At 42.6% G+C, this 27,472-nt stretch overlaps 1 protein-coding gene across 7 annotated transcripts in view; it reads right to left on the minus strand.

The window, feature by feature from the left end:
- Window positions 1–23,001, minus strand: part of CCDC85A (coiled-coil domain containing 85A) — a 176,991-nt gene extending 153,990 nt beyond the window's left edge. For all 7 annotated transcript variants that reach the window (XM_081068071.1, XM_081068069.1, XM_081068070.1 and 4 more), the window contains exons 1-2: window positions 21,932–23,001; window positions 13,496–14,456 (exon numbers count right to left, since the gene is read on the minus strand). In XM_081068071.1, coding sequence (XP_080924197.1) covers window positions 13,496–14,456; window positions 21,932–22,192 — 1,222 coding nt within the window. In that variant the 5' untranslated portion in view covers window positions 22,193–23,001. The remainder of the gene's footprint in view (window positions 1–13,495; window positions 14,457–21,931) is intronic.
- Between the last annotated feature and the right edge of the window lie 4,471 nt (window positions 23,002–27,472).

The following is a 27,472-nucleotide window of genomic DNA, read 5'->3' on the forward strand; positions in this document are numbered from 1 at the left end:
AGTCTAGTACCCACCTGGTACCATACATAGTTATTACAATATTATTGACTATATTCCCTATGCTTTACTTTACATATTTCGTAACTACCAATTTGTACTCCATAATCCCCTCACCGTAGAAGATGGATTGTCTTAACTGACGGCCTTCATTGTAAAACTTCCCCACTAAACAAGAATAGTAATTCAGCATAAATTTTGGTAGAAAAATAAAATAGATGATTAAATGATGGCATAAATCTGGATACATAAAGCCCTCAAGCACTGACCATTGTAAAACCTCTTAGCTCAGGACGCCTTAAGAAAAGGAATGAAAAACTATTAGAATTAAACTGAGTTATAAAATCCCAGCAAGAGATTTCCCACCCCCCACCCCTACCCCCAATGGTAAGGAACTAGCTTTCCCAGTCCACTTAGTTTAATGACAAGGTCTAAAGAATGGAGAGCAGTTTACATTCCTCCCCATGTGAAAACCTAATGTTGCTATTAGGAAACACCCAGGGATAGCATTTCACACCCTATGTAATCTAGCCTCTATCCACTTTCCAAAATTATCTGGCACAACCTAACAAAGACTTCAGACCTACTCATGTCCTCATCTTCCTTTCATGCCATTTGCTCATGTCCACCTCTCCTCGACATCCTCGCCTCCCTTGCCAAACTATCCAAGTCCAACCACACCCCAGGACTTAACTTCACAACACGTCCTTTGAGTGGACATCCCAGACAGGGATCCTGTGACCCCCACCTCCCAGGTCCACAAAGGCCCATGGCACCAAAAGCTCATTCTGTCCATTTGGTTCTTAATTGTATACCTTCACTGTTATTTATCTCCTTCCGTGGATATGTCAGATCATGAACTCCTATTATGAAGGGTCTGTGACTGATTCTTCTGCTCTACCTCCTATAGTGTCATCACCACACTGCACCCACATAGAATACACAATACATATTTGTTGAATACATGAGTGTGTGTCTACATATGTATTATTCTCAACCTCTCATCTCCACAAGGAACAGTGCAGAAATTTATACAAAGTGAAATATAAGCAGAATTTTGTTTTTTACCACCACCCACACTCATTAGTCTTCTACCAGGTCATTCTTCCCCTTACTGACATTTATGTTTGTTTTACTATTTTGTTTATCTCAGAACACACTCTGATTAGCCTTTGATTTGTTATAATAAATCTCTATTATCTCTGACATTGCTTAAAATGCATGGCTACCTAACGAGTCAAGGCAATGATTTACAAGGAAATTGCTATAGATTTTGCCGTTCCCTTCATGTTATACTTGCAATTTCACTTTAGAGCCTTACTCCACACCAGTTCAAACACTAGCTGCAAAGTAATAGAATTAAAGTGCCAAAGAAAGAAGAGAATGCCTTATCTTCCGCCCAAAGGAAAAGACCATTAAAATGTGGTTAGATGGGATATAACAAAAGCACATGAAAAGCTTTGTGCAAATGCGTTGTCATTGGCTTACTGTCTTCCAAACTTTAGTTGACAGACACACTCTCCCATCACATACAAGGTTGGGAAGGAGACTCAAGAATATCCAGTCTACAGTAGAGTAGAAAATGGAATCCTTCATTCTGATTTTCAAGAGATCGACCCCACTGAACAGCATGGGAAAATACATAAGAGTCTAAACACAGACTGTGTGTTTCAAACAAAGCCAGCACGTTAGCAGTCTGCCCTCTGAGACCTGCCCAAGCAGAAGAAACCTAACATCAGACGGATTTTAGAACTCTACAAATCCCAAGTCACCTCCACTAGAGCCTCTTCAGCTTCTTGTTCAGTGATGAGGTGTTGCCACTCACTTGCCACTTCAAAGGGTTTGGGTCCATTCTGACGTTGTTAGAACTGGCAACCCTTCCTGACAAGTTCCCTCCAAGGCACAGTGGCGCAGAGAGAGGAGTTAGCCTAATGGGTCTCAGGTCGAGCCATGCACATTAAACTTGTCACCTAAGCACAGAATCCCTCTTAGATAATGTCTTCACTGCTTCCTGTTAGGAGCCTCGGCCCAACTGCAAAACCTCTGGAGGAAACTGGGTGGGGTAGCAAACAAGGAGAAGAGCTCCCAATGTATGTTGGTCAGACCCCAAAAGCTGATGGATGAATCACCTTTCTTTCTGTCCTGTAAAAGGAGGAGAGAGAAGCTGGTAGCAGTACATGGGTTGTGATTCCTGGCTTCCATCCGTTCGCCCAGACTCTGACAAAGTGAAACTGAGTTAACACCGTGGATTCTGTTTATCAACATATAATCCTGTGTGAAACCAGATTTTCTACAATGGCTGGGATAAAAATAAGGCCTCAAAACCTCATTTTGTATTGCATTTCTGAACCCCAGGTTATCATTATTATTTAAAAAAAAAAAATGTTTAATAGATAAATGTTGCCAGTGTTGCTGTTTCTTTGGGGAGAAAGACTAACCTTTAGTAAATATATATTTTTTTCTGTTTTTAAATATTCAAATGATCTTTTATGAATGGTGTCAGTAGATAAAGATTAATTTTTATTAATTTATTAATTTGCTATCCATATCTAACAAAGGTAAAAAAGTTGGCAATCCCAGGTTTTTTTCCTCAGGGTTTACACATCAGTGAAATCCAAATTCTGGGACTACTGACTTAGAATACCTCTTTTTCCAGCTCCTTACACTGTTTTGCCCACAGAAGTTGGTGGTGTGCTAAAGGTCACACAACAAGAAAGAGGCAAAGCCAGTTCTATATCCAAATCTCCAGCTGGGCAGAGTGTGCCATGATGCTCTTTAAGAAGTTAGTGCAAACTTCACTCTAAAGGCAAGCAAAAATAAATGAACAGGACTACATCAAAATAAAAAACTTCTGCAACATAAAGCAATATAAACTGCCAACAAAATAAAAAAGGCAACCAACGAAATGGGAAAAGATATTTACAAATGATACCTCCAATTAGGGGCTAATATCCCAAATATATAAAGAACCCACACAACTCAACAACAAAAAAACAAATAATCTGATTAAAAGTGGGTAGAAGACCTAAACAGACATTTTTCCAAGGAAGACATACAAGTGGCCAACAGATGATATATGAAAAAATGCTCAATATCATTAGCTATAAAGGAAATGCAAATCAAACCCACAATGACATACCACATCATACCTGTTAAAATGGCTATAATCAATAAAACAAGCATAAGTTGGAGAGGATATGGAGAAAAGGGAACCCTCATACACTGTTGGTGGTAATGTAAATTAGTGCAGCCCCTATGGAAAACAGTACAGAGGTTCCTTGAAAAATTAAGACTAGAATTACCATATGATCCAACAATCTCTCTTCTGGGTATCTACCCCAAAATTTGAAAACCCTTGCTCGGAAAGCTCCATGTACCCCTATGTTCACTGCAGCATTATTTACAACAGCCATGGAAACAACCCAAGTGTCCTTTGACAGATGACTAGATAAAGAATGTAGCACATATATACCCTGGAATACTACTCGGCCATAAAAAAAGTGAAATATTGCCATTTCCAACAATATGGATGGATCTTGAGAGTATTAGGCCAAATCAGATGATAAAGGACAAGAATCGTATAATTTCACTCATATGGGGGACATAAAACAAAAGGCAACAAACAAAACAAAGAGCAAATTCAGATACAGACAACAGAATGGTGGTTACCAGAGGGGAAGCAAGTAGGGGGAGGATAAAGAGTAAAGGGGGTCAAATACATGGTAATGGAAGGCGACTTTAGGTGCTGAGCACACAATGGACTATACAGATGTCGTATTACAAAGTTGTACACCGAAATTTTTATGATGTTATTAACCAGTGCTACCCCCATAAATTTAAAAAATTAAAATAAAATAAAGTTAGTGCATTACACTATTTAACTCCATGAAAAATGTAAATTGTTTTGAAATATTTTAAGATACATATCACTTTTATTCACAATTAAAATGGATTTTGACTGAAGGAGGTTTATAAAATTGTTTCACTGCTTTACAACCATAAATAAAGATTGGATACCACATGCCAATTTAAGGATAGCTATCTATATATTACTTTAATATATGTGTGAAATTCCAGATACCACAAATAGAAAAATAACTAGATATGCTCTATAATAGATACAATAGTACCAGCCTTGCTCTCTTTTTAAAAATGAATGCCTATTGTATATATACTTGGCTGTACAGATTCTGGACAGGATAATGTTTCCATCAAAGATAGATTTCTGTGGTAGGCCAATAAACCCCAAAGTGGACAATTCTGAAACTGCAACAGGATAAAGCCAAAGAAATTAAGGGTGAAAACCACACGGCACATAGTTTTAGGGTAAGAAGGACTGAAGTACTGGTCTCCATTTTAAGTGCTACAGGAACACTGTAAAAATAAGCAATTTTCAAGCCTATCCTTCTACAAATTTTGAGAAACTTAATTCCAAACTGTTTCTCATGAAAGTCACTATACTGGGGGAGAGATTCATGGCAAACCACCTGGATAATATTTATATCTAGACCTTTAATTGATCATAACTGTAAATGTGTTCTTTCCCAAAGTGCCTTCATATGTAAAATGAGCAGCTAAATTCAGCCAGTTTCCTCCTTGGCTGTAGAGCCAAGACATTTCTGGTTGGCTCCTGTAACAATGAAGAAGACTGCCTTGCCATTCAACATAACACAGGTGCCCATTCACAGCCTGCACTGCCAAACAGACAGATCCTTTAAAATTCCTCATGGCATTGTCTCCCTCACACCACCTTAGTCTGCTATTTTCATTCTCTCTTTCTCACTCTAAGTTGACTCTTAGCTCACTTCCCTGTTAGTTCTGTCTAATCCATCATCTACAGATATGACTAATGACTCGCTTTTCAGGGTCTTATTATTCTGTTTGGGTGAATGGTAAACTGGCACTTGCTGTCTAGGGAAATAGAAGAGATGCTGAATTAACGAGCATGGTTAATTTGAATTCTCAAAAGTGGTTCAATAGTCCAGCATGCTTTGCAGAGAAATCTGCCAACTCAGATTTTCTGACCTTTTAAATGCCATCAAAAGTGTAATGTTATGTATACTTTACTTCTGTCTATAGTAGCATAAATCAGAATAACTGGCTTAATTAGTTTTGTTTGCAATTAGCTGAGTTATTAAAAAACACAACTCCTTGAGAGCAGTTGGTGCTGCCATCTGGCCCATTCCTTTGCTCCTGGTCTCTTTCCCTTCTGTTTCTAGCAGTCCAGAGCTGACACTTCTCCCAGCATTCTGGCTATGAGTACAAGTGGATGTGTGAGGACAGGACTAAGGTCAGTCCATCTTCACAGAATGTTTATCTGGAAGGAATGTGGTCTTAGAGTGGAAAGCGTCTGTGTGGGAGGAAAACAGGTAGTGAGACTGCTGGCCTCTCAGGCAAATAGGACAAATATTCCTCCTACTAAGAACACAGTTCAGTAGTTGTCCACTAGCTGTGAACTGTACACCCCATCTGGCCCAACGAGGGATTCCCAGGCAATAGACGCAAGCTCACCTCCTAAATCACCAGGCCAGTGTCTACTGACATTTCTTCTTGTCTCATTCTCATCATTGCAAGTCTCTGGTTTTCTGGAATTTCCAACAGGTATAGGGAAAAGAATGGTTCTTTATTCCATTTAGGGTCTTTATTATTAACATTACCCCTACTTCAAGTGGCCTCAAGATCTAGAAAATTAAATGTCTTCCTTATAAAACTGATTCCATTCCCTGGTAGTCATCTTGATTCTAGTCTTCTACTAACTTGGCAACTGGTCTTGGGAAGTTCACTGAAAATAAGTCCATGTTCTCATTCAGAAAATGGGAAACTGGAACCGGATAAAATGTACAGTACATTACAGATTTAAGTCACCTTGATTCCATGACTTCTTGAACTAAATTCAACTTAATGTCCTAATTTCTTTCTATGCTTTAGCATTAAAATCCATTTTCAATTAACTGAACTAATACATTCCTATACACATGCATGTATATGTGTGTATATAGTAAATATTCACTAATTGTTTATTTTTTTTCTACTGGTAAGAAAACACAAACCTTACCCCAAATGCAATTGATGCTTCTCATCATTTTTGAACCAACTAGCTATTATGGACACGCAGGAAGCTACACACAGCTCAGATCAGGAATTTCCCCTGAAATCCAAAAGACTCCACAATAGAAGATAAGAAGACCTTTTAGTTTCCTTTATAATCAAGGCTAGAAGACAAAATCCTGAGTTTAAAGCAACGATAAACACACCTGAGCAGAAAAGCCAGCTCACTCAGGAAGCATTAGAGAGCACCTTTGATTTCTTGGTTATCAAAAGTTAACTAAAACATTCACCCTTCAACCATAGCAACAGGCATAAATGGTGCTACAAATATTGTTTGCAAGATTTTAAAATGTAAGAATTCACGTTCCTTTATGTAGCTGAAAATGAAAGTAAAAAGGTATTTAAAAAGTCATTCAATATCTTCAAATTCAATTAATTTAATGTTTTATTAAATATACATACAAGAACACTAAATATTGTATGTAGAGAGAGAACATGAACAGTTGAAATATCATCTTTGAGCAATCACCAAACCCAGCCTTTATCCCTAACATATTCTGGCTCATAAAAAAGCCTACAGAAGGCTTAAATAACTGAAGACATGAAGAAGAAAAAAAAACTAATAAATACTTTCCTCTGGTAATTGAATATGTGCCTAGTTTCAATCCAGAGCCAAGACCAAGTTCCCAGACTTGCTATACCTTTCCATAAAGATTCAAGTACGAAGTTCTATAATGCATATCTCTTTGTTACGTGAAAATTGTAAATGACTCAACCACGTGTGAATAACTCAGGTATCACCTTTTACCCAGGGAGGACAAACCAGTATTGCCCTTATAAGGACGATAATGCAACCTGCTGTTCCTCTGCCATTTCCCTTCCTAAACACCTCTTCTGCCTCTCTGTGGCTTAAGGATCCTCTGACTCCGAAAGAGCAGCCACTCTTTCTATTGAGAACTCTTGAATAGCACTCTGAAAAGGAGGCAATTTATGTCAGGAGGAGCGGTAACTCTTTTGCGGATTAGAGACTCTTATAAATTAGAGCTGAGATTTCATATCTGTATTCTCAAGTGTCTCATGGTCTATTCTTGATATTGAATCCCAAATTTCCCAGAATTCTTGAAAATCAGCCCATTTCAGAACTTGAAACTATTCTTAATATTTCCCAGAATCAAATTCAAAATAATTTTCTCAAATGTACACAAATGCTTGCCCTACATATTATGTATTAAAGTATTATTAAAGGCAAATTGGTTATGCCAAAGGACCCAAGAAGCAAACAGTTCTGAATTCTTACAGAAATACTTAAGTTTTCTTAAGCATACTCAAGACCCAAAAAAATACGCAAAAATGAACCTTAGAAAGCAAGAATACTTACAGACTCAAGACACATAGACCATGCACTAAAGGTCATGCACTTTATTCAGAGAAGGACATTTTAACATCTCTGTTCAGCGTAGGTATTCACTTTCCAGACCAACCATTAGCAACAGCAGAATGGAATTTAGAAACAACAGTGAGAAGGTGAGTTAAAGTCAGGCCAGCTGAAGGCAGCAAAGAATACTCCTAACAGCACACTGGTACTTGAAGTAACTGAACATCTATTATCTAAAAGTAGATCTTTAAAAAAAGAATCGCCACCTGGGGCTATTTAATGTAGGGACTCACAGTTCCATCTAGCATAAGAGTCCTTGGGGTCTCTAAACATTAGAAGTGGCTAAAATTTGAGAAGTTTTAGAGCTTAAGGTCATAAATTTCAGTCTGATAAAATTACTTCAAGCATACACTGGCCCAATGGTGGTGCTACACAAGTAAAGCCTTATCCTTTAAAACATGTATTAGGTTGGTGCAAAAGAAATTGCGGTTTTTGCATTATTTTTAACCATTTAAACCACGATAACTTTTGTGCCAGCCTAATATATATAACAAACATTTATTTCAATTGAGTCGAAATGACACAACTATAGGATTTCGGGTTGACTTCATAGCAACAAGTGGCTTATGTGACTGGATACATTTGAACATTTGTTTAACTTAACAGAACCAGTCAACTTAATGTTTGACCTTGTTCAGATGCAATATTAAAGTTATTAAAATATATATGTACAGACATATATATAACATATAGGTTATAGATATAGAAAATCCCATTTGGAGAAAGGTGAAAAGAATCCCCTAAATTAAAGAATGCTTACAGCTTTGTACTATTATTGCCAGTGGAGTTGAAAAACTTACATTCTATTAGAAAACACCTTTTAAGCCATCCAGGCTTTCCAATTACAGTTTGCCTTACAGATATAGTTTAAGAAATTACAAAATATTCTCAATATTAATTTTTATGTCATTAAATAAGTGTATTCTAATGTATTATGATAATTGCAATTTGCACAAAGTATCATATAATAATTTACGATTTTTTAAAACTTCTTAAATTGATGTCCTATCAAAATGGATATAAGGCTACCAAATCACCACATTAAAGTTAAGATCAAAAACTATTATCTAGTTCTTTAACTATCTCTGTGTCAGTTCACACAATAGAAAATATCCTCAGAAGTCCTCAATCAAAATCAGTTCCAGTAAACTGTAACTGTTGAAAATTTTCTCCCAAGAGACATTCAATTTCTATTGTCCAAATTCATTCATAAATGATGTTCTGACTTTTTCTAAGCAAAATACAAAATTTATGAGAGTAGTTATTCATGCCATAGTGCACCATTACTTAATTCACAGACAGCCTTGCTTCAGAGAAATCTTGCTGGGCTCTTCCACACACAGCTTCCTACCCCTTAAACAAAATGGCCCTTAAACAAGGCCATTTTGTATTATCAGCATTGTTTGTTCACTCATTAATAACTTCAACAGAGAATAAGGAGCAGTCTTAAAACCCAGGGTAAAACCTGTAAACTGAGAGATTGAACATGCAGTATTCTCTTGTGGGAAATATGCATTAGCATTGCAGAAATCGCATGATATACATGCACCATTGGCATCTACTATATATGGGCTTGAAACCCATGTTCTTCTTTTACCATCTGGATGTGAAGGCTTTAAAAAGTAGTCTTGAACTACTTAGATGCCAGAGTTTCCCCAAATTCCCCTAACAATCCCACCCGCCAAAACTCAAATTTTCAACACATACCCCCACAAAGTGCATTATCAGATAGCTTTAATCTGGGGTTGAGAGGGGTAACATGTTACAATACCTTCTGGGGTCAGTCCTTCTGAGTCCTGGAGTTCAGCAAAGAAAAAAGTTGACTTCCTTGTTCCCAGGAAGCTTGGGTGTTTGAGAGCTTCCCTCACACAAACCCATCTTATATAACCACCACTCACCTAGGGCAGTGGGTTTCACGGGGTCTACTCATTAGAAACACCTGAGGAGCTCTTTTTGCAACATGCCTGGGCCCAGTGCCAGACTAATTCAATTTGCCCCTGAGTGTGGGGCTGAGGCACTGGTATTTTTTCAAAGCTACCACAGTGATTTTAATCTGCAGCCAGATAGAAAGCACTGCTGTAAAGCAGTGGTTTTGAATTGGGGCAATTTTGCCCACTCCCTATGCCCTGGGAACATTTGGTAAGATCTGGAGAAATTTTTAATTAGTCACAACTGGGGGTGGCTTGTAGCTAGAGCCAAGGGTGCTGCTTAATCTCCTAAAACACAGACAACCCCCTCACAACAAAGAATTATGTGGTTCCAAATGTGAATAGTGCTGCTGCTGAGAAATCCTGCTCTAGAGAAAGAGCTGGTGGAGAAACAGCCTGCTCTTTCTATCTCTAGGGATACTCTCACAAAAGAAGACAAGAAGCAGAAAGAAGCTTTCAGGAGGAAGACTTACAACTCTGACACTCCATCTGGCAAGGCCAAATGTAGTTCTAAATGGACCTTGTCTAACACAAATGAATAATTTCCTCATGTATATATACTAAAATGATGTTGAACAAGGGCCTGTAGCTATTTGTTCAGTGAAACATGCTCAAAAATGTCAAATTAAAGATAATTAAGCAATGTTTTTAGGAGAAAAAAGACAATAAAATAAAGAGTAATGTTTCTTCTCTTTATTCCTGCTCAGTTGCTGATAACCAGAAATATGTGCCTCTAGAATTAAAATAAAACTATTTTTATTATTTTTCCTCTGGATTCTTAATGGTCCATGTGGGGACTATTTGTAAGGATCTGATGATCAGACTCATCTTTGTCTGGAAGGTTAACAATAAAGTAGAGTCATTACTGCTCGAAGAACCTGAATCATCCACAACATCCATGACTTTGGCTAAAAAGTTATCTGTTAAAATATAAAGACCTGCCCGCTGAGATCTAGAAGCAAAACCCTTTGATCACATTGTGGAAGGGAACACTTTCATCTAAAAAATTTCAATCCAACCTCAGATTTCAATGGAATCAGGTAAATGAATCCCCCATTCTCAAAAAGGTTATCATTTTTTGTACATTTATAGCTAGAAGTGGCTATTCAATTACTTAATTTACAAATCTGGAATACAGCAAGAACCTGAATGAACAAATGCCTTAATGTCTAGATGTGATAAGGGTTGAATCTACTTCCTCTTTGCAACTGGAACTTTCTACAAATTGAAAAGAAATACTTTAATAACTTCTAACTAAGTAAATGAATTCATGAGCATTTTGTTCAATTTAGAGACTTTTTTCTGTTTGTTTTGTCAATGCTTTTATTGTTTTCTTAATCAGCTACTAATTTAAAAATGGCTATCTACAGCCTTGGATATTTTTAAGAGAGGAAAAATACCTAAAACTCATCTTTGCATCCAGTTGGAAATTAAGCCAACTGTTTTAACCAAAGGATATTCTTGGAGGTCAAGTTCATCAACTACTTCCTGCATTGCGTTTGTAGTTGAAGGCACAAGATTTAAAGATGCCCAAGGCACAGTCAACTAAAATAGCAATCGTTCTCACTAATGTGTCCTCAGTGAGTATATGTGTGTCTTTCTGGAGGGAATGCATATCCTTACAAGCAGGACAATATCCCACCATCTCTATTTCATTGTACCATAATCCTGACACACTTCCCACTTGCTTTCACCTGCTTTTTGCTCACACATGCAAGTGCTCATCCAAAACACTCATATCTCACACCAACTCCAAACAGAATGACTCTGTAAATGATTCAGCAAATCTGCAATTTGAGATTAACCTTGCTACTGATTCCTATTTGTTTACAAGTCAATGATTCAACCAACGTGTATGGGGATTTATAAATATAAAAGCTCATGTCTTATAATTCATACCAAAAATTAATTTGTAATGGCAGCATAAATACAAGCTACCAATGCCCAAGTTTATAGACTGATGATCCATAAATAGTTCAGTGTGCCACTTCATTTTCCAATTAATTACTCAAATAAAAATGCAATACAAATGTACTTACAAATATACTTTGGTGAGGATATCAACTGTCAACAGATTTGTCACTCAAGATTGAGAAAAGTAAAGCAGTAGAGTGTCATTCTAATAATGCACCTTGCAACATCAAACTTTTTAACTTAAAATTGTTAAATTTTAAAAAACATCTGCCTGACCCACGAAGTTTATCTGAATCCAGACAATAAGCCACGATATAATGTCATCTTATCTAGCGACATACCTTACTTTACACCAGGTATTCTTTAAAAGTCGCACCTAAAAGCTTCTACGTTAAATTACATGTTGATTAAACTAAATGAGTTCCTTATTTTAAAAAGCCCTTTTGTAAAGAATTGTTTATAGTGAGTGAACCTCCTGCTCCTAAGTCATTTTTTTCTTTTTGGTTCAAGATACAAAGTTTCCTTAAAATAGTGCACACATTTACTTCTCATGCTCATTAAAAAGTAATCAAAAAATGGAAAAGTCATTAACTTTACCTTCCTGTTCACCCCCTACCCCCTGAAGACAAGCTTCATGGCAATGACCCATCTCACATAGCAACACAACCAAAATATCTTTTTAAATGACATTCGTCTCCTGTGAGAACTGTGCAGCCAAGGCTGCCCACAGCAATTGGGGCAGCATCTCTGCCTCACCTGGAAAGAGTGAATGAAGGACCAATGAACTTGGTAACAGCCCCAGCCAGCCAGCCAGGAGGCTTCAACACAACAGGTGAACTGGCTTCTCCCAGCCTTCACTTCCCAGCACACACAACCCAGAAAGCAGCATCCTATCTCTCCCACCCTTTCTTTCTAGTTCCACTGGCGCATAAAAGAACATTGGATGCATTAGAAGCCAGGATTCAAGAGTCAATTTTCAGCACCACAAGAAAAGGATTAGGATGAAATGGAATCCAACAGGTAAATCCCCAAGGACAATATTGAAAATTTACCCCATTGTGTCACTGCTAAAATTGGAAGCCGCCACTGCTCAGAGTTGACTGCACATGACTCTGGAACAGCTTTTATATAAAGTGAAAAACCTCAGATATTTTAAATGAAAAAAAACCCACAGTGTATAAAACCAATCGTTTTAGTTCCAACTCAACCGTAAGTAACATGAAAGGACTGTAAGGGGCGTTTTTGTTTGTTTTTAAAGTATTTTTTTCTCTCTATTCAAGTGGTTTCAAAACCAAGATGCAGAAAACTAAGCCTCTTCCAAAAGGTTGAAAAACTCAGGTTTAGAGCCACATCAGCAAATGCAGCGGATGTTATGCTTTGGAAACCAAAGGAGTGTCCAAACACATCTGTATATTTTAAAGAAGAACATTTAAACATCCGGAAAAGATGTCTCTTGTAATGTAAAAGAGCATGCATTTCAGAATATGTTTCAGGGAGTTTAGAAGAGAATTGGGTGGGTTTGGAATGAGTAGGGAAGAGAATCATTTGATGCATTCTAGGTGCAAAATAAAGTGACAAATTCACACTAAGGCCCCCAACACCATGAAAAAAATCTCCAAGGTCAAGTAAGGCATATTTATAGGCATTCAGATAACAATCAGCAAGCCTGTTTAGGGACGCCATATTTCCTTTTTAATGATGTTATTGTTTTTCATAATAAATATTCATTTCTTCCTATACATAAACTGTTAAATGGATTCAAAAATCTTTTAGTCATCTGTTCCACAAGGGAGCCCCAGTAGGAAACTGCACACAACTTGGAAAATGCTCAAGTTCAAGACGGAAGAACCTTCCAAAGGTTCTGTTTTTATCTACAATAGCCACAGATATCACCCTGACTACTCAGGGTCCCACGTAATTATTGACCCTCTCCTTCCCCTAACCCTTCATTCCTAATCTTCTCCAAGTTAACTTGACTGATAACTATAAACTAAAACAAATCAAAGGGAAGAAACACACATTTGAGGGAAAACATTTGCACCTCCCTCAACCCACGCCCTAGCGAGAGCCTGCTCCTTCTAATCTGTCTGGAAAGCCCTTCAGCGTTCAGAGCAATGCAGCCAAATTCAGAGCTGCCCCAGCCAAAGCACTTCCCCAGCACGTACTGACCCACCGTTCATGCCACTGTAGAGGTTCCGGTGATGGGGTGACACTTCCTCTTGCGCCTGCCTTCGGAGGGTACCCTCTCTGCTGCCTCCTCCGCTGCCTCCGCCTCCAACTCCGCCCACATGTTTGTGATCAGGGCTCCCCCCATAATGCTGTTTGAGATGCTCTGGGCTAGTGCCCCTGGCTCTAGGTAGATGCTCCAGGCTCCCACTGAGGGCATGTTTCTGAAGATGCTCAGGGCTCCCTCCGCTGTGCCTGGCGTGTTCGGGGCTGCCCCCGGGCCTGTGCTTCTGAAAGTGCTCCGGACTGCCGCTCAGCACATGCTTGGGCAGCGTTTCCGGGCTGCTCCCTGGGTGCGGGTGCCTTTGCTGTTCGGGGCTGCCCTTGCACAAGGGTTTGTGGTGCTCAGGGCTGGGTCCTTTGAGTGCTTTGGGGTGCTCTGGAGTGCTGGAGGCCCTGGGCTTCTGCAGATGATCGGGGCTGGTGCTCCTGTGCTTGGCATGCTCTGGGCTGCCCTCCGCGCGGGGCTTCTGCAGGTGCTCGGGGCTGCCACTGCTCGCATGGTGCTTGTGGTGGTCCGGGCTGTCGGTGCTGCCGGTGCTGGAGGTGCTGCTGCCGTCACCCACATCCCGCACGTAGGGCGCTGTGGAGGCAGCGAGCTGGCACAGGCTGGCCTGGCTGTCGATGGAGCAACGGCTGCCCACGCAGCCCGCGCCCTTCTCCTCATCCAGCAGCACGCAGAGCTCCTTAAGCTCCATGTTCTCCTTCACCACCTCCTCCTGCTTCACCTCCAACTCCTTCAGCTTCTGCAGGTATAAGGCCACTTCCTTGTGCATCACTCCAGCCGTGAAGCGGCCCAGTCTCTGCCACTCCCGGGACACCCTCTTGCCTTTCTGCCGGTCGTCATCCAGGAAACAGCAGAGGTCCCTCAGTTCCTGGTTGTCCTCCTGGAGCTTCTGGTTGATATCCTGAAAAAAGAGATACAACCATGCAAGAAAGGTACACATATGAAGATTTGTCAGGCTTAGACTTTCCCACCCTAAAACGAGAGAGCCTAGAATAAGTGAATTCTCTGTAATGTTAGGAGAGGAGGTGAGAGGGTGAGAGGAAGCTTCAGGTTTGTAGCTATCCATAAAAATAAAAATAATAGGTATTGGTTATCCTCCTGTCTAATTATTAATGCTGTACATGTATTATTGCATCTATTTTTCACCAAAACACTTAAGGGGTAAAGATTATTACTGTTGTTTTACAGAAAAGTGGACCTCAGCAAAGCTTCTCTTGTGCAAGGTCATCCTGTCAGTATTTAAGGAGCAGCCTGTTAATTAACAGGAAATCAGTAAAAAAAAAAAAAAGTCTCACCCCTGTCTCACCATCAAGGGAGAAAGATGGCTCCTTGAGACTTGTGAAATGCTGAAAAGTTCTGAAGCAACAGGCCTTTGATCAGCACAAACAACAAGCACCGCTTAGTTTTTCGGACCATGACTGGGATACGCAGCCCCAACCCCCCCACAAGGGAACAGCACAATTGCCCTCTAGTGGCATTTCAGCCCTGCACATCTAACCCCCACTTGCTATACCCCCTGCACATTTCCCAGGCATCACACAAGCAACACAAGCAATGCTGAGCTCTTGAGTGATAGTCAGACTCCTCTCCCCAAATTGCAGCTCTCAGCAAATGCCACCTCCACCCATCCTGTTGCTCTGCATAAGAACCTGTAGTTATGCCTGACGTCTCCTTCTCCCTTGCCTTCTACTTCCGAGCCAAACAAGTCTTCTGAACTCTACTTCCAACATTTATCTCATCTCATCACTCCCAGACTTAAAACCCTTAATAGCTTCTCACTGCCCTTAGGATAAAGTGCAAAATCCTTCAAGCCTCACAAGGCCCTAGTCCTATGACCCAGCCTACTTCTCCAGCATGAATGGTGAGTCATTGGTTCATTCACAAACATTTAGTAAGCCTCTGTTATATGCTAGGTACCAGTTCAGATGCTGTGATGCATCAGTGGGCACAGGAAAGACTTTGATATCCTATGACTTTCATTCCGGTAGGAAAGACTGGCAAAAAGCAGGAATAGAACATGACGCCATGTGGTGAACGGTGCTGGGAAGAAAACTAAAGCAGATTAAAGTATAGTATTTTTTAAGGGAAGGGACTTCTGCTGAGAAGGAAAACATGTGAGCAAAGACCTGGGTGAAATTAAGGAGCAAACATTTGAGAGAAGATGATCCCAGGCAGAGAGAAGGGCAAGTATAAAAGCCCCAAGACAAATGTGGCTCAAGTTGCAGTGAAGCCAGCATGCTAAAAGTGAGGTGAGCAAGAAGGGGAAGAAGGTGAGCTGGGAAAGGAGGTCTGAGAGGTGTCAGGGACCAGGTAATATAGGTCCTTGTCGGCCACGGGAAGTACTTTGGACTGTCGACAAGCCAAGATAGAGTGGCATGATATGATTCATTGTGTAAGGAATCACCATAGTTCTGTGTGAAAAACACACTAGCTTGGGGTGGAGGGGAGAGAGTGGGAGGATGGGTAAAAGACAGGGAGACAGGATAAGGTAGAAGCCCAGAGACCGGCTAGGAGATTACTAGGCTAGTCCAGATAGAGGGAGATGATGGTGGCTTGGACACATGGTAGCAGTGGAGAAGATGAGAACATTCCCTTCCCATCGTTCACTGAGCCACACCAACACTGGCTTTGTTTCAGGGTCTCAAGGGATAAGCCCTTCCCCTTTTTCACTTGCATTGCCTTACCCCAGCCTTCTACACAACCTTCAGGTCTCAATTCATGTTACTTCCCGACAGAGACCATTCCTGACCACTATCCCTAATCGAAAGGAAATTCCCTTCTATGCTCTACCCGTACCCCTTAGACTTCCCCTCCATTGTACATATTACAATTTGTAATCACATATGGTTAGATGACATATGGTTGAATGTGGCTATTACTCATGTCTCCATCTTCACCACACTAGAGTCATGACAATGGAGACCCCCACCCCCAACCACATACTCTGTTCACCTCTGTTTATCCAGTACACTGTACCCCTACGATAGATATTAGGTTGATGCAAAAGTAATTGCGTTTTAAAAGGTTAAAAATAATTGCAAAAAGCACAATTATTTTTGTACCAACCTAATACTTGCAACCAAGAAATTTTTAAATTAATTATGAAGTCCCCATTGATTCTCCATTCACACATGTAGTAAAAGAGATAACAGTTTCTTAACACCATGGTTTGGTGGGAGTAAAACACGGGCAGCTAACTAAGATTTCCCCTGCTGTACAAAGCCTGAAAACCTCTGGTCTTGTTGACTCCATCATCCAATCCAGAACCAGAGGTACTCAGAGAGGGGACTTAATTCTCTTAAACTCAGACTAATTCCAACACTTTGCCCACTATTGCCTAGAAAATAAACTGGAAAACATCTGCCAACCAAGTCCTGCACCTCCTGACAGGCACGAGGCGGAAGGTGGGAGTGATGTTCAAGGCCTGAGAAAGAAGAGGCTCTGTGCAGCTTAGCGTTCAACTCCAACGCGAACACTTGACTTTACCAGCAACTCTGTTTCCTTGTCTCTAATGCCTATCTATGCCTTTTACTTCTCATTGCCACCATCTGACCTGAGGCCTGGCATTTCTAAAAGCCTCTCTCACCTGGCCTCCCTGCCTTGGTCTGCCCCATTCCCTCACCCACTCCAAGCCAGGCTCTCATTGGCCGGACTGATCTCCAAAAACACTCTCTGCATGTGTATCTCTCCTGCATATCAACCTCCATCACCTCCGCTTTGCCAGGGAAAATAAATAAATAAAGGCATTCTCCTGCCTTTCCAATTTTAGCCCCTCTGTGTCAGCTAATTAGGAACCCTGATTTTTGTCTAGCTTTCCAACTAGAAAATACTATCTTCTCCAGCGTATGAACGTATAAAAGGAGAGATTCCTCTGAGAAGACTCCCCCAACCCTAGAATGGCACCTGGGATGCAGCAGTGCCAGGCATAAATGAAAGGAATGAATGAATGAACTTTCCCATTCACTGCTTAATGCCTGTTAGACGCACGAGCTAGAGCACGTATTGGGCATCATTTTTATTTCTTTTCTAATGTAGATGTCTTAGCTGCTGGAGAGCAGAGTCCATTCCAATATCTCTCTTTGCACTGTTAACTCACCTGGCATGGTTCCTTGCATACACTGAATACTTAATATACATTTATAGACTGACCAACCCTTTCAATCCGTAAGCGTAAAACAGGATACAGCTCTAGCTACTGAGAAAGGACTTATTTTCAGCAAGCCCCTGCTACGTGAGAGTCCACAGTAATAAGAGAATAAATGATCCCTTGACATGGATGCTTTAGGGGAAATGAGAAGCTGTGGATATTTTGAGAAAATAATGTTCAAACAAAATTAATCTTTCTAAGCTTCAGAAATTGCTCCACATTTAGCTTCATCCTGGCATTTCATAAAAGTTCAAGTCATGTTCTTCATCTAACGAAATTTCCATCTGAAAATACTTCCTTTTGACGATCCTATAACTACTCCTGATTTCTCCCAAACTGGGAAGTAAGCAGGACTTGTGCTGCTGTGGGCTTAAAGGAGTCAATGCACTTTCAAATGGAGTCAAACATATGCTTCTCAAAATTCCAGTCGGGGCAAAAAGGAGTGGGTGTTGGTTGGCCCATTCATTTTTCTTTATCACAGCTCCATCTTCCTATATTCAGTTTTCTTGGGAATATTATTAACTCTCCAACTTTTTGAGCTATTTCCCTTGCCTTCTGAGGAACAGCTAAGCAACCAGCTTAATAATAACCTTGTGAGCCTGCTTCTTCGAATCTGCCACATTAAGACTCGGGCCTTCTTTTTCAAAACACCAGGTGTCCTTTTTAACATTGCCGCAGGCCACCAGATGTTATCCGTCTAAAGTGGACTTTTAAAAGATTAAACCCACTTCATAGCATATCATCCAAAATTTCATTCGTAGGACTCTCAAGTATTGTATCTGTGGTTAAAGAAGAATGTTTTAATTTGTTATTTTTCACCATTGCAGGGCAGGGAATTGCTGTGTTGGGGAGCAAGGAGGAAAATTAATGTGCTGCAGATAAAAAATCTACAGAAATCCAGTTCCCTGAAACCACTCCCTGCTCCCTGATATTCCAGGCCAGAACAGCTTAAGTGTTGGTATATGCTCAGCAGTGCACAAATATGGTTCTCAGGAATCCAGTTCTTCACAACATCAGAACTCTAATCACCTTTCTCCACCACTTTCAGGGCCACACATTCGAACCAGAGAATGTCAACTAGCCAAAAGAAAGTCAGTCTATTTTGAGCATTTTATATCTGTATGACCTTGAGAAAACTATTTAACCTCACTGGAGTTTCTTTATCTATGTATCATTTAATCCTCATCAAACCTAATGTGGAATTAATATCCCCAGTTAGCAGATGAGGAAACTGAGGCTTAAAGATGTTAACAGTTTGCCCAAGCTACCAAAATTGTCAGACTCCAAATGTTTGTCTTTCCACTGTCCCACACTGCACTACCTTTTAAATGTTTAAATACAAACTAGTTTGCCAGTGGTTGGACAGAATCACAAGCCCCTGAAAGGAAAAGAACTGATGCTCTCATTTCCTATGTCTACAGCTGCAGTACCAACTAGTAGCCTTGAAAATATTTAGATGTAATTTCAAAGGTAGTTCATACAAAGGGGCATAAAAAAGAAAAAGTGTTATGGCCTTAATACCCTAAATTTACAGTCCTCAACTGAGAATCCCAAACCCTCAGAGAAAGAAAGAGAGAGAGAGAGAGAGAGAGAGAGAGAGAGAGAGAGAGAGAGAGAGAGAGAGAGAAAAGAAAAACAATCCCTTCCTTCCAGAATTATTCAGTCAACCGCATTTATAGGTCACTAGGGTGTCCAGGGAAGCTCTGAGTTGAGATGATGAAGAGAAGGGGAAGACTGGCCTCTCAGCAGGGCTTTGCCACAGCCCCCTGAGAGGTGGGTTAGAGGTCTTGGACATACCACCTTGCAGCTTCTCTGGACAATGGGAAGTAGTCGTAGAGGCTATATCACAAAGTAACCATCCCCCATCATTTCTGAACTTCATTAAGTAGGTGGACTGGAAAAATTTTAATGTCGGTCACAAACCTAGACAACCAGGAGACACCTGTACTTGGGATGTAACCACCCTTAACTGATGTAATAGGTATTTCTCTAAATAAGGCTAGCAGAATGAAGACCAGGCCCCTCATGTGAGTGCATGTGAGTGCACCAGGTATATGTGAGTGCACATATACGCTGTTTCCCTGAAAATAAGACCTAGCCAGACAATCAGCTCTAATGCGTCTTTTGGAGCAAAAATTAATATAAGACCCGGTCTTATATAATATAGTACAATATAATATTATAATATAATATAATATAATACCGGGTCTTATATTACATTATACCATGGGTCTTATATAATGTAATATAAGACCCGGTCTTATATTAATTTAATATTAATTTTTGCTCCAAAAGATGCATTAGAGCTGATTGTCCGGCTAGGTCTTATTTTTGGGGAAACATGGTACACCCATGCACACACTGTCAATCCACACAAACTGAAAGAATTTTCAAGTATTGACTATTATGTCAATGCTCCATAGTATTAATTGATTAATTTAAAACTCTTCCAAGTCACATTATAGTTCAAATCGTGGGAGATTAAATTGGAGGGTTATAAACTATACTTTTTTCCAACTTTGCCTGAGAAACCCAGATCCTGGAGACACACAGCTTTACAATTACATGTCCTCTCCTGGTGGGAATAACGACAATTTTTTTGTAGTCAAGTCCAGTGTTAAACCTTCCCCTACTTTATCATAGCTTATTATCACAACCCCCTAGGAGATGGTTATTATCATGTGCATATTATTGATGAGTAAAATGAGGCTCTGAGAAATTAAATACCTAAGCTCACCCTCCTGGTAAATGAGGATTCTAGATACAAACCCACCTCTGAGATGATCTTACCGCTACACTAGTCTGTCTCTAATCCCCCAAGAATCTGGTACTTAATAAATACTCCATTGGTAATGAATTAAACCAAGGAAAAGAGTAAGCCTTGGGGTTTTTCTGACTGTGGGACCTTCCTAATTGCACCCACTCTAGGAACTATATGACAGTCAGTTGGGAAGGGGGGGAGTGGGGGACTCCACCTGGAGAGGGCGCAGCACCCAGGTGATCATTTCGCGTTCTGCTCCTCCCCCTTCCCTTTGCCCCAGAGTCCCAGAGCTGGAGCGCTGAGTCAATTAAGAGAGTGTCTACCGCCTGAGAAGTGGGTGGGAGTGGACCGGGGATAAGAACAGCATGTGCCTGCGGGAATTTGCTCCCTAAGGTCCCTGCAGTGATTTCGTTTGTGTCCGGCTTCCTATAAACAAAAGCAGAACAATGAGAGGAAGGAATACGAGGAGGCACCAGCGCAGGCGGGGAAGAGAGGAACTTTGTGGTGCACGCCGGCAGGGCGGTTCCCCGCCACCGGTATGCCGCAGCCAACCGGCAGGCACTGCTGGCACTCTCAGAGCTCTCCGAGGAGAAGAGAAAGTTGATGGGGGGATTCGGTTGTTTGTTGTTTTTCTTTTCGTTTTCCTAATAGCAACGAGGGAGGTGCTGGCTGAAAAAGCAAGCATCGCAGGTTGACCCTTGGGGTACCCTTTCAAAGCCCTGCGCCTCCCAAACCCTTTGCTCCCCCTCCCCCATGCTAGAAGGAATTAAAATCAATCTGGGGAGGAAACTGGGAGCAGAGGGAACAAGCAACCCCAGATGACGCCATCCGAATTTCGGGAGAAAGAAAGCACAGGAGCAGGTAGAAAACGTGAAGGCAGAGCTTAGGCTCTTCTGCACCGGGTGATACACTTCAGCTCCGAGGATGGCGCCTGCAGCTTCTTGCTGGGCGTCCCTCTGCCCAGCATTAGCACCCTGTCCTTACCCTCTGCCCTCCAGAAAAGACGCGGCACCAGAGCAGCCCTATGGTCTTCCGGAACCCCAAGGGTGAAGATGTCCTGGCCTCGCTCGCTCCCTCTTTCCTTTTCCCCTTCCAGGCTGTCACCCGGCTCCCCAAATCACTGATTTTCCAGACTCCCTAGGAAATTAAAGGTTCCGCATGCCCATCACCTCCCCGCAGCCTTTCAGCATCCTAGGCGCCTGCTCCTCCGCCCACAGAGGATCCCGAGAGGGAACTGGACGCTGGCGCGCACCATATGGGGAAGAGGAAGGAACCAAACAAATCCAAAGTTTGGAAAAGTTTCCAAAGAGCTGGGGATGGGGAGCAAGGGGTGCTGACCAGGACAATGGGGAGAATCACCTGTTGAAGGAGGGAGGGAGGGAGGGAAAGTTAGCTTGGCCCCACCTCCCCGGAGCGCCCCGCTCCCTGCCCCGCAGAGCCCAGCCTCCCTGCTCCATCCGGCGCTCACCTTGAGTCCGCGGATCTCGCCGAGGTGCAGCTGCAGACGGCGGTTCACCTCGCGGATGAGGTTGCTGTGGTCCAGCATCGCGCTCACCTTCTCGGCCTCGGCGCGCCGTAGGCTGCGGATCAGCTCCTCCTTGCTCCACTGCAGCAGCTCCTCGTCCGACACTTTGGACAGGTCCTCCACCGCGGCGGCCGCGGATGGTCCAGCAGAGGCCGGGGGACAACTTTCCGCCGCCGCCGCCGCGCTTCCGGCGGCCTTCGACATGATATCCGCGCGGTGGCAGGTGCGAGTGGGTGGAAGAGGGAAAGCGACACCCAAAGGCACGGGCGCAGCGGGGCCGCCTCCGCCCACACTCCTGTGCGCTCCGGCGAGTCAACGGCACCGGCCAGGGGCCGCTGGGTTGGGGCGACAAGGGTCGCGCTGGGCAGCCATCCTACCTCGCCATCCGTGCGCGCGCGGCCGCGCACCCCCAGGGCCGGGCATCCACCGGCGCACTACTGCCGAGGCGCGTCCCAACTCTGCACAAGTCCATGGTGAGGGTGCAGTGGAGCTGGCGCCGCCCCGGGAGAACCTAGGGAACCCGCGGAGGCGCCGAGGGGGGCGCCGAGGGGCCGCCCCCTGGTTCCCCGGCCCTCTCCTACGCCCTAAGAAGAAACTGTCGCCCCCACTCTCTCTCGCGCGCACACACACGCACACTTTCCTCTTCCTTGCCCAGCAGCCTCCCGAGGCTACTCTCCTCTCCTAGCCATGCAAGGGCACGTCGGACTCCGCGGCGCCTGCGGGGCTGCTCCAGCGCCGCCCGAGGGCTCGGCGGGGCCGGCTGGCTGCGATCCTTCTACCCCCTTCGTTGCACCCGCCGCCGCTCCTAGGCTGTTCGGGGAAGCCTCGGATTTGCAGAGCCGAGCCAAAGAGGGGTGGGGGCTTGGTGCGGGGGTAAAGGCTGGACCCGCAGGAGGAGGAGCCTGGAGCCGGAGCCGCCCGCAGCCGGCCGCACCTCCCCGGCGGGCCGATCGCAGCTGCGGCTCGACCGCCTCCCAGGCTCCGGAGGCGCGCTCCCCGCTATCCCGCCGGGGAATGCCAGGGGCGCGGCTCCTTCAGCGCTGGGGCACGGATGGGATGGGTAGGGGGTGAAGTGTGAGAAGCAGTAGCCGCCCGGGCTTTTGGAGGCTCGCGCGCACCATCGTGTGGCCAAAGAAGCTCCCTCCTCTGCCACACACCAAGTTAGTCAGCAGGCTGGAGAAACAGCTACCGACTGAAATGAGAGAAGCTTGGTATTTGGAGGGATTGGGGTTCAGGAAAGATGAGTAGCAGGACCTGAGGGGTAACGTCCTTTGGAGAATGAAAGAAGAGGTCTGTGGGAAAAAAAGGGGGGTGGGAGTGATGTTGGGGAAGGAACGTTTCAAAAAATCCTAATGCTTGAAAGGGGAAGAGAGGCTTCAGGGCTCTGCTCTTTAGGGACCACCTACCCCCAGGCCTAAGTCTTTTCTGAAAATCCACTGCTTTGCTAAGAAGCTTCAGGGGAAGGAAGTGGATCTTTTAAATTTTTATTTGAAAAACATCAAAGCCTTCAGGGAAAAATAAAATACCTTCATCTCCTGCTTTCCGAGGCCTGGATTTTAAGGGCAGGTCACCTCCCCTTTGAGCAATGCAGAGCCCCTTAGGCAAGCTGAACTGCCAGCCAAGGAGATTTCCATTTTCCTCTATGAGGCAGGTTTCCCGGTACTTACTGGCTGGGCTTTTTATGATGGTAATTTCTGAAGGGGGGTACTCTGTGTCCCTGGGTTCTATCTTTAGGCTGCAAGAGTCCCTTCCACCTTCTCCATTCTACCCTCTTGTGAAGTCACATGGAATTGTCTCTGAGCTGAACACTTGTTTTTGCCTGAAGAAGCGGGTGCATTTAGTCCTAGGCATGTCGTTTAGGTAAATGCTTTCCTCTAAGATGGAGACAGGGCCAGAAAACAGCAGGGATTTACCCCCTAGGGGGATATCAGTGTGCAGAGGGAGTCATCTTCACCTGGATGAGGATCTAAATCAGAGTCCCTCCACCAGCTACTTAGCATGTGTCCTCTGATAAAGCTGTCACCTGTTAGGTGACCTGTTAGACAGCTTTATCTGAGACCTGGCTTCCTGGAGAATAAGGAAAGGTGGTGCTGCCCTCTGACCTAGATGGCCTTAAAGTTCCCCTCAGCTTGACTAAACTTGAGACAGGTTTCTTCCTGACTGTAGGTCCTTGACTATCCTTTTCTTAGAGCATTTACTTTAGAAAACTTGACATTGTAAATTATTTCTCTGCTTGCTTGAGATGTAAATCATCTACCAGCTTCTTACCAATTTTACTACCCAGGAATGTTTCTCAAGAACTGGGAAGCCATCCATTTGAAATGGAACCATCAAAGATAGGGCCCCTGTATCCCAGTCTGTCTGGGAGAGTGGAAGCCTAACTTCAATGAGTGCTGATCAGAAAACACAGGGGCCTAAACATATTGACCAACTTCCCCTCCCATTCCCACTGCCCTCCAGTACTTTCCCAGTAGTAGCTTAAAACTCTCCTGCTTTTTATGTCAGTGGAGGTGAGTTCAGTCTCTCTCTTTCTCTCCTATTGCAATAGTCTTGAATAAAGTCTTTCTTTCCTGTTTAACTATGTCCAGTGCAATATTTCTTTGACACCGCCCCTTCTCTCATGTACACAGAAGGCTCTCCTCAACACACTTCCTAAGACTACTTTTGGCACAGAAAGGGAAAATATAAGTCAGAAAAATTTGAGTCCCATCTTTGTCACTTGTTAGTTCTTCTTGAACAAATCATCTAACCTCCAGCACTTAATGAGGTAATGTATATGAAGTGCTTTATCAGGTTACCTGTAGAAATGCGGCTTTATCATTACTGATATTACATTTGGGCAGCCCCTTATCTGAAAATAGGAATTTCTACATCTGGTTTTTATTTCATTTTATTTTTTTAACTCCATCACAGGTTTGTTCGTCAAGAAAAACAAACTTCCCTGTATAATCCATACCATTATCTGGCATGTGACTTTGCAATAGCTCCCACTGAGGAGATAGTTTATTTCCCCTCTCTGATAACATTGTGCTTGGCCATGGGACTTTCTTTGCTAATGGAATGTAGGTATACATGAGGGCATATCCCTTCTCTGATGAGGCCTCCAGAGACATCTGTCTGTCTACTCACCCTCCTATACTTCCACATGTCACTGGAAGAAGATCTAACCTTGGGGGGCTGCTATTCCTTCAGTCTGGACCCCAAACAGGTCCACCCCATGTAACCTGAAGATGTGCACCCTGAAGTATAATCTCATTCCCCTCAGAGACTCACAGATATGTGCATCAGAATACGTGATTGTTGTTTAAGCCACTGAGTTTTGGGGACAATTATTATATGGGGACACATTATTATTTGGGGACATTATAATGCAGTAGTTAGCCAGTACAGCTCCCCTGCCTAAACTCTTTCAGTGGCACATCAGTATCTTCCCACGGAGCAAAGCCACATTTCTTAGCAAAAGATGGGTACAGTCTAGCCCTTGCCTACTTCTTCAGCTCCACCTCCCATCATACTTTGCCTCCTATTTCATATTTTTCCAGTGCCAAACAGCCCATAGCTTCCTATCAGCACTCTCTATACTTCTGTGCCCCATCGATGCTATTCTATCATGCATGGAATGCCTTCCCTGCCTTTTCCCCTGGATAGTTCCCACTGGATTCCTCCACGGGCATCATCTCTTACTGGCCCCTGGCATCTTCTCCAGTGCAGGCAGAGGTGAGTATCCCTCTCCACTCCCATAACCTCCAATGCAGCACTTAGAATATTGAACTAATGGAAATTATAGGTGGGGGCTCAGATTAACCCAGCCCAATCCCAGGGACAGGATGTTTAGCTGCAGCTAGAATTTAATATTCTCTCTTTTCTGTTTTCCCCAACCCTATACATTTCTGTCATGCCCTCAGAACTTTTTGGTACAATGAGAGATGCTATTAAGGACATTGCTAAGTATATCCCACAATGCCTTTTTATAACACTGCACCCTAATCCATGTAGTTTCTTGGTAATTCAAGTTTTAATCATATAGACGCTATGAATTATGCAATTGATTGTGTATTCCTGTTTGCACTGGCTGCTAGGAAGTCAGATGTACACTTATGGCCAACATTCAGCCAGTTAGACAAGACTTAAGAAATACAATTTGTTGATTAATCTGACTTCCATAATTTTCTTTCACATTTCCATTTCCCAATTTCTTCTTTTTCACCTTGCTCTGTATGTTCTTCGTAAGTTACCTGATACATACATATATGTGTGTGTATATACATATATACATGTACATGTATGTTTATATACATATATGTGTACGTGTGTATATATACACAGTTGATCCATAAACAACAACATGGGAGTCAGGGACACCAACCACCATATCACAATCAAAGATCCAAGTATAACTTGACTCCCCAAAAACTTTACTAATAGCCTACCTTTGACTGGAAGCCTTACTGACAACATAGTCAATTAACACATATTTTGTTTGTTATATGTGTTATATATTGTAGTCTTTTTTTTTATTGTAGTCTTAAAATAAGCTAGAAAAAATAAAATGTTATTTTAAAATGTTATTTAAAAAAAAGGAAGAGAAAATAATTTATGGTACTGTATATATTGCTGAAAAGAACCCATATGTAAGAGGACCCATTCATTCAAATGCATGTTGTTCAAGAATCAGTTGTGTGTGTATGTGTGTACACCCACACACACACACACACACACAAGGCAGAAAAGAAAATGAAGGAAAGGACTAAAGAAGAAGGGAGGTCTTGTCTCCAATCACAGTCCCTATAGTGTTTTCTCTCTCAGTTACCTTGATGTCTTCTCCCTCTTTTAGCCCCTACATTCTACGGAGACAAAGACCACTTCCTAACCTAGAGTTAACACTCAATAAAGAAAGGAGGAAAGGGTGGAGGGAACAAGTTTGCTAGAGGCTTTTGTTCAGATTTTTTTTTTTTACCCTCCTTGTTTGGAATGCCTTGCCACCTGAAACACATATTCAAGACTTTAGCAGCAAGGGGCTACGTTTTAACTGAATTTGGGTGTCAACACCCACAGAATTTGGGTGTCAAATACACATTCATCATGCATACTGAGACGGAGTTGAGGCAGCAAAACACTATTAAGTGAGGCAATAAGTAAGATAGACAGAATAAAGCAAGGCAAAGAGTAACAGCGAATTCTCACCACCAGAAGAGTGTTTCCAAGGCGCTGGGGAACCGAGACAGCGTCTTGGCTTCAGGTGTGTCCGGTGAGCATTCCCATCGGAGAATTCCATTAGGGCTCCCCCAGGAAACTAATTTTATAGAGCTTTTTCCAATAGATTACCAGTCTAAAAAGTATGCTATGCCATAACGATTACAATCAGCAAAGATGGGGACAATAAATCACAAGTTTCAGGATAATTGTCTAGGGTAGAAGGCAGGGTACATACTTTCGGCAGTTTCACAATGTACATGAGGTTACTATGGCAATAGGGCAATCTAT

Source organism: Rhinolophus hipposideros (assembly GCF_964194185.1).
Source record: "Rhinolophus hipposideros genome assembly, chromosome: 12".
Lineage (NCBI taxonomy): Eukaryota > Metazoa > Chordata > Mammalia > Chiroptera > Rhinolophidae > Rhinolophus > Rhinolophus hipposideros.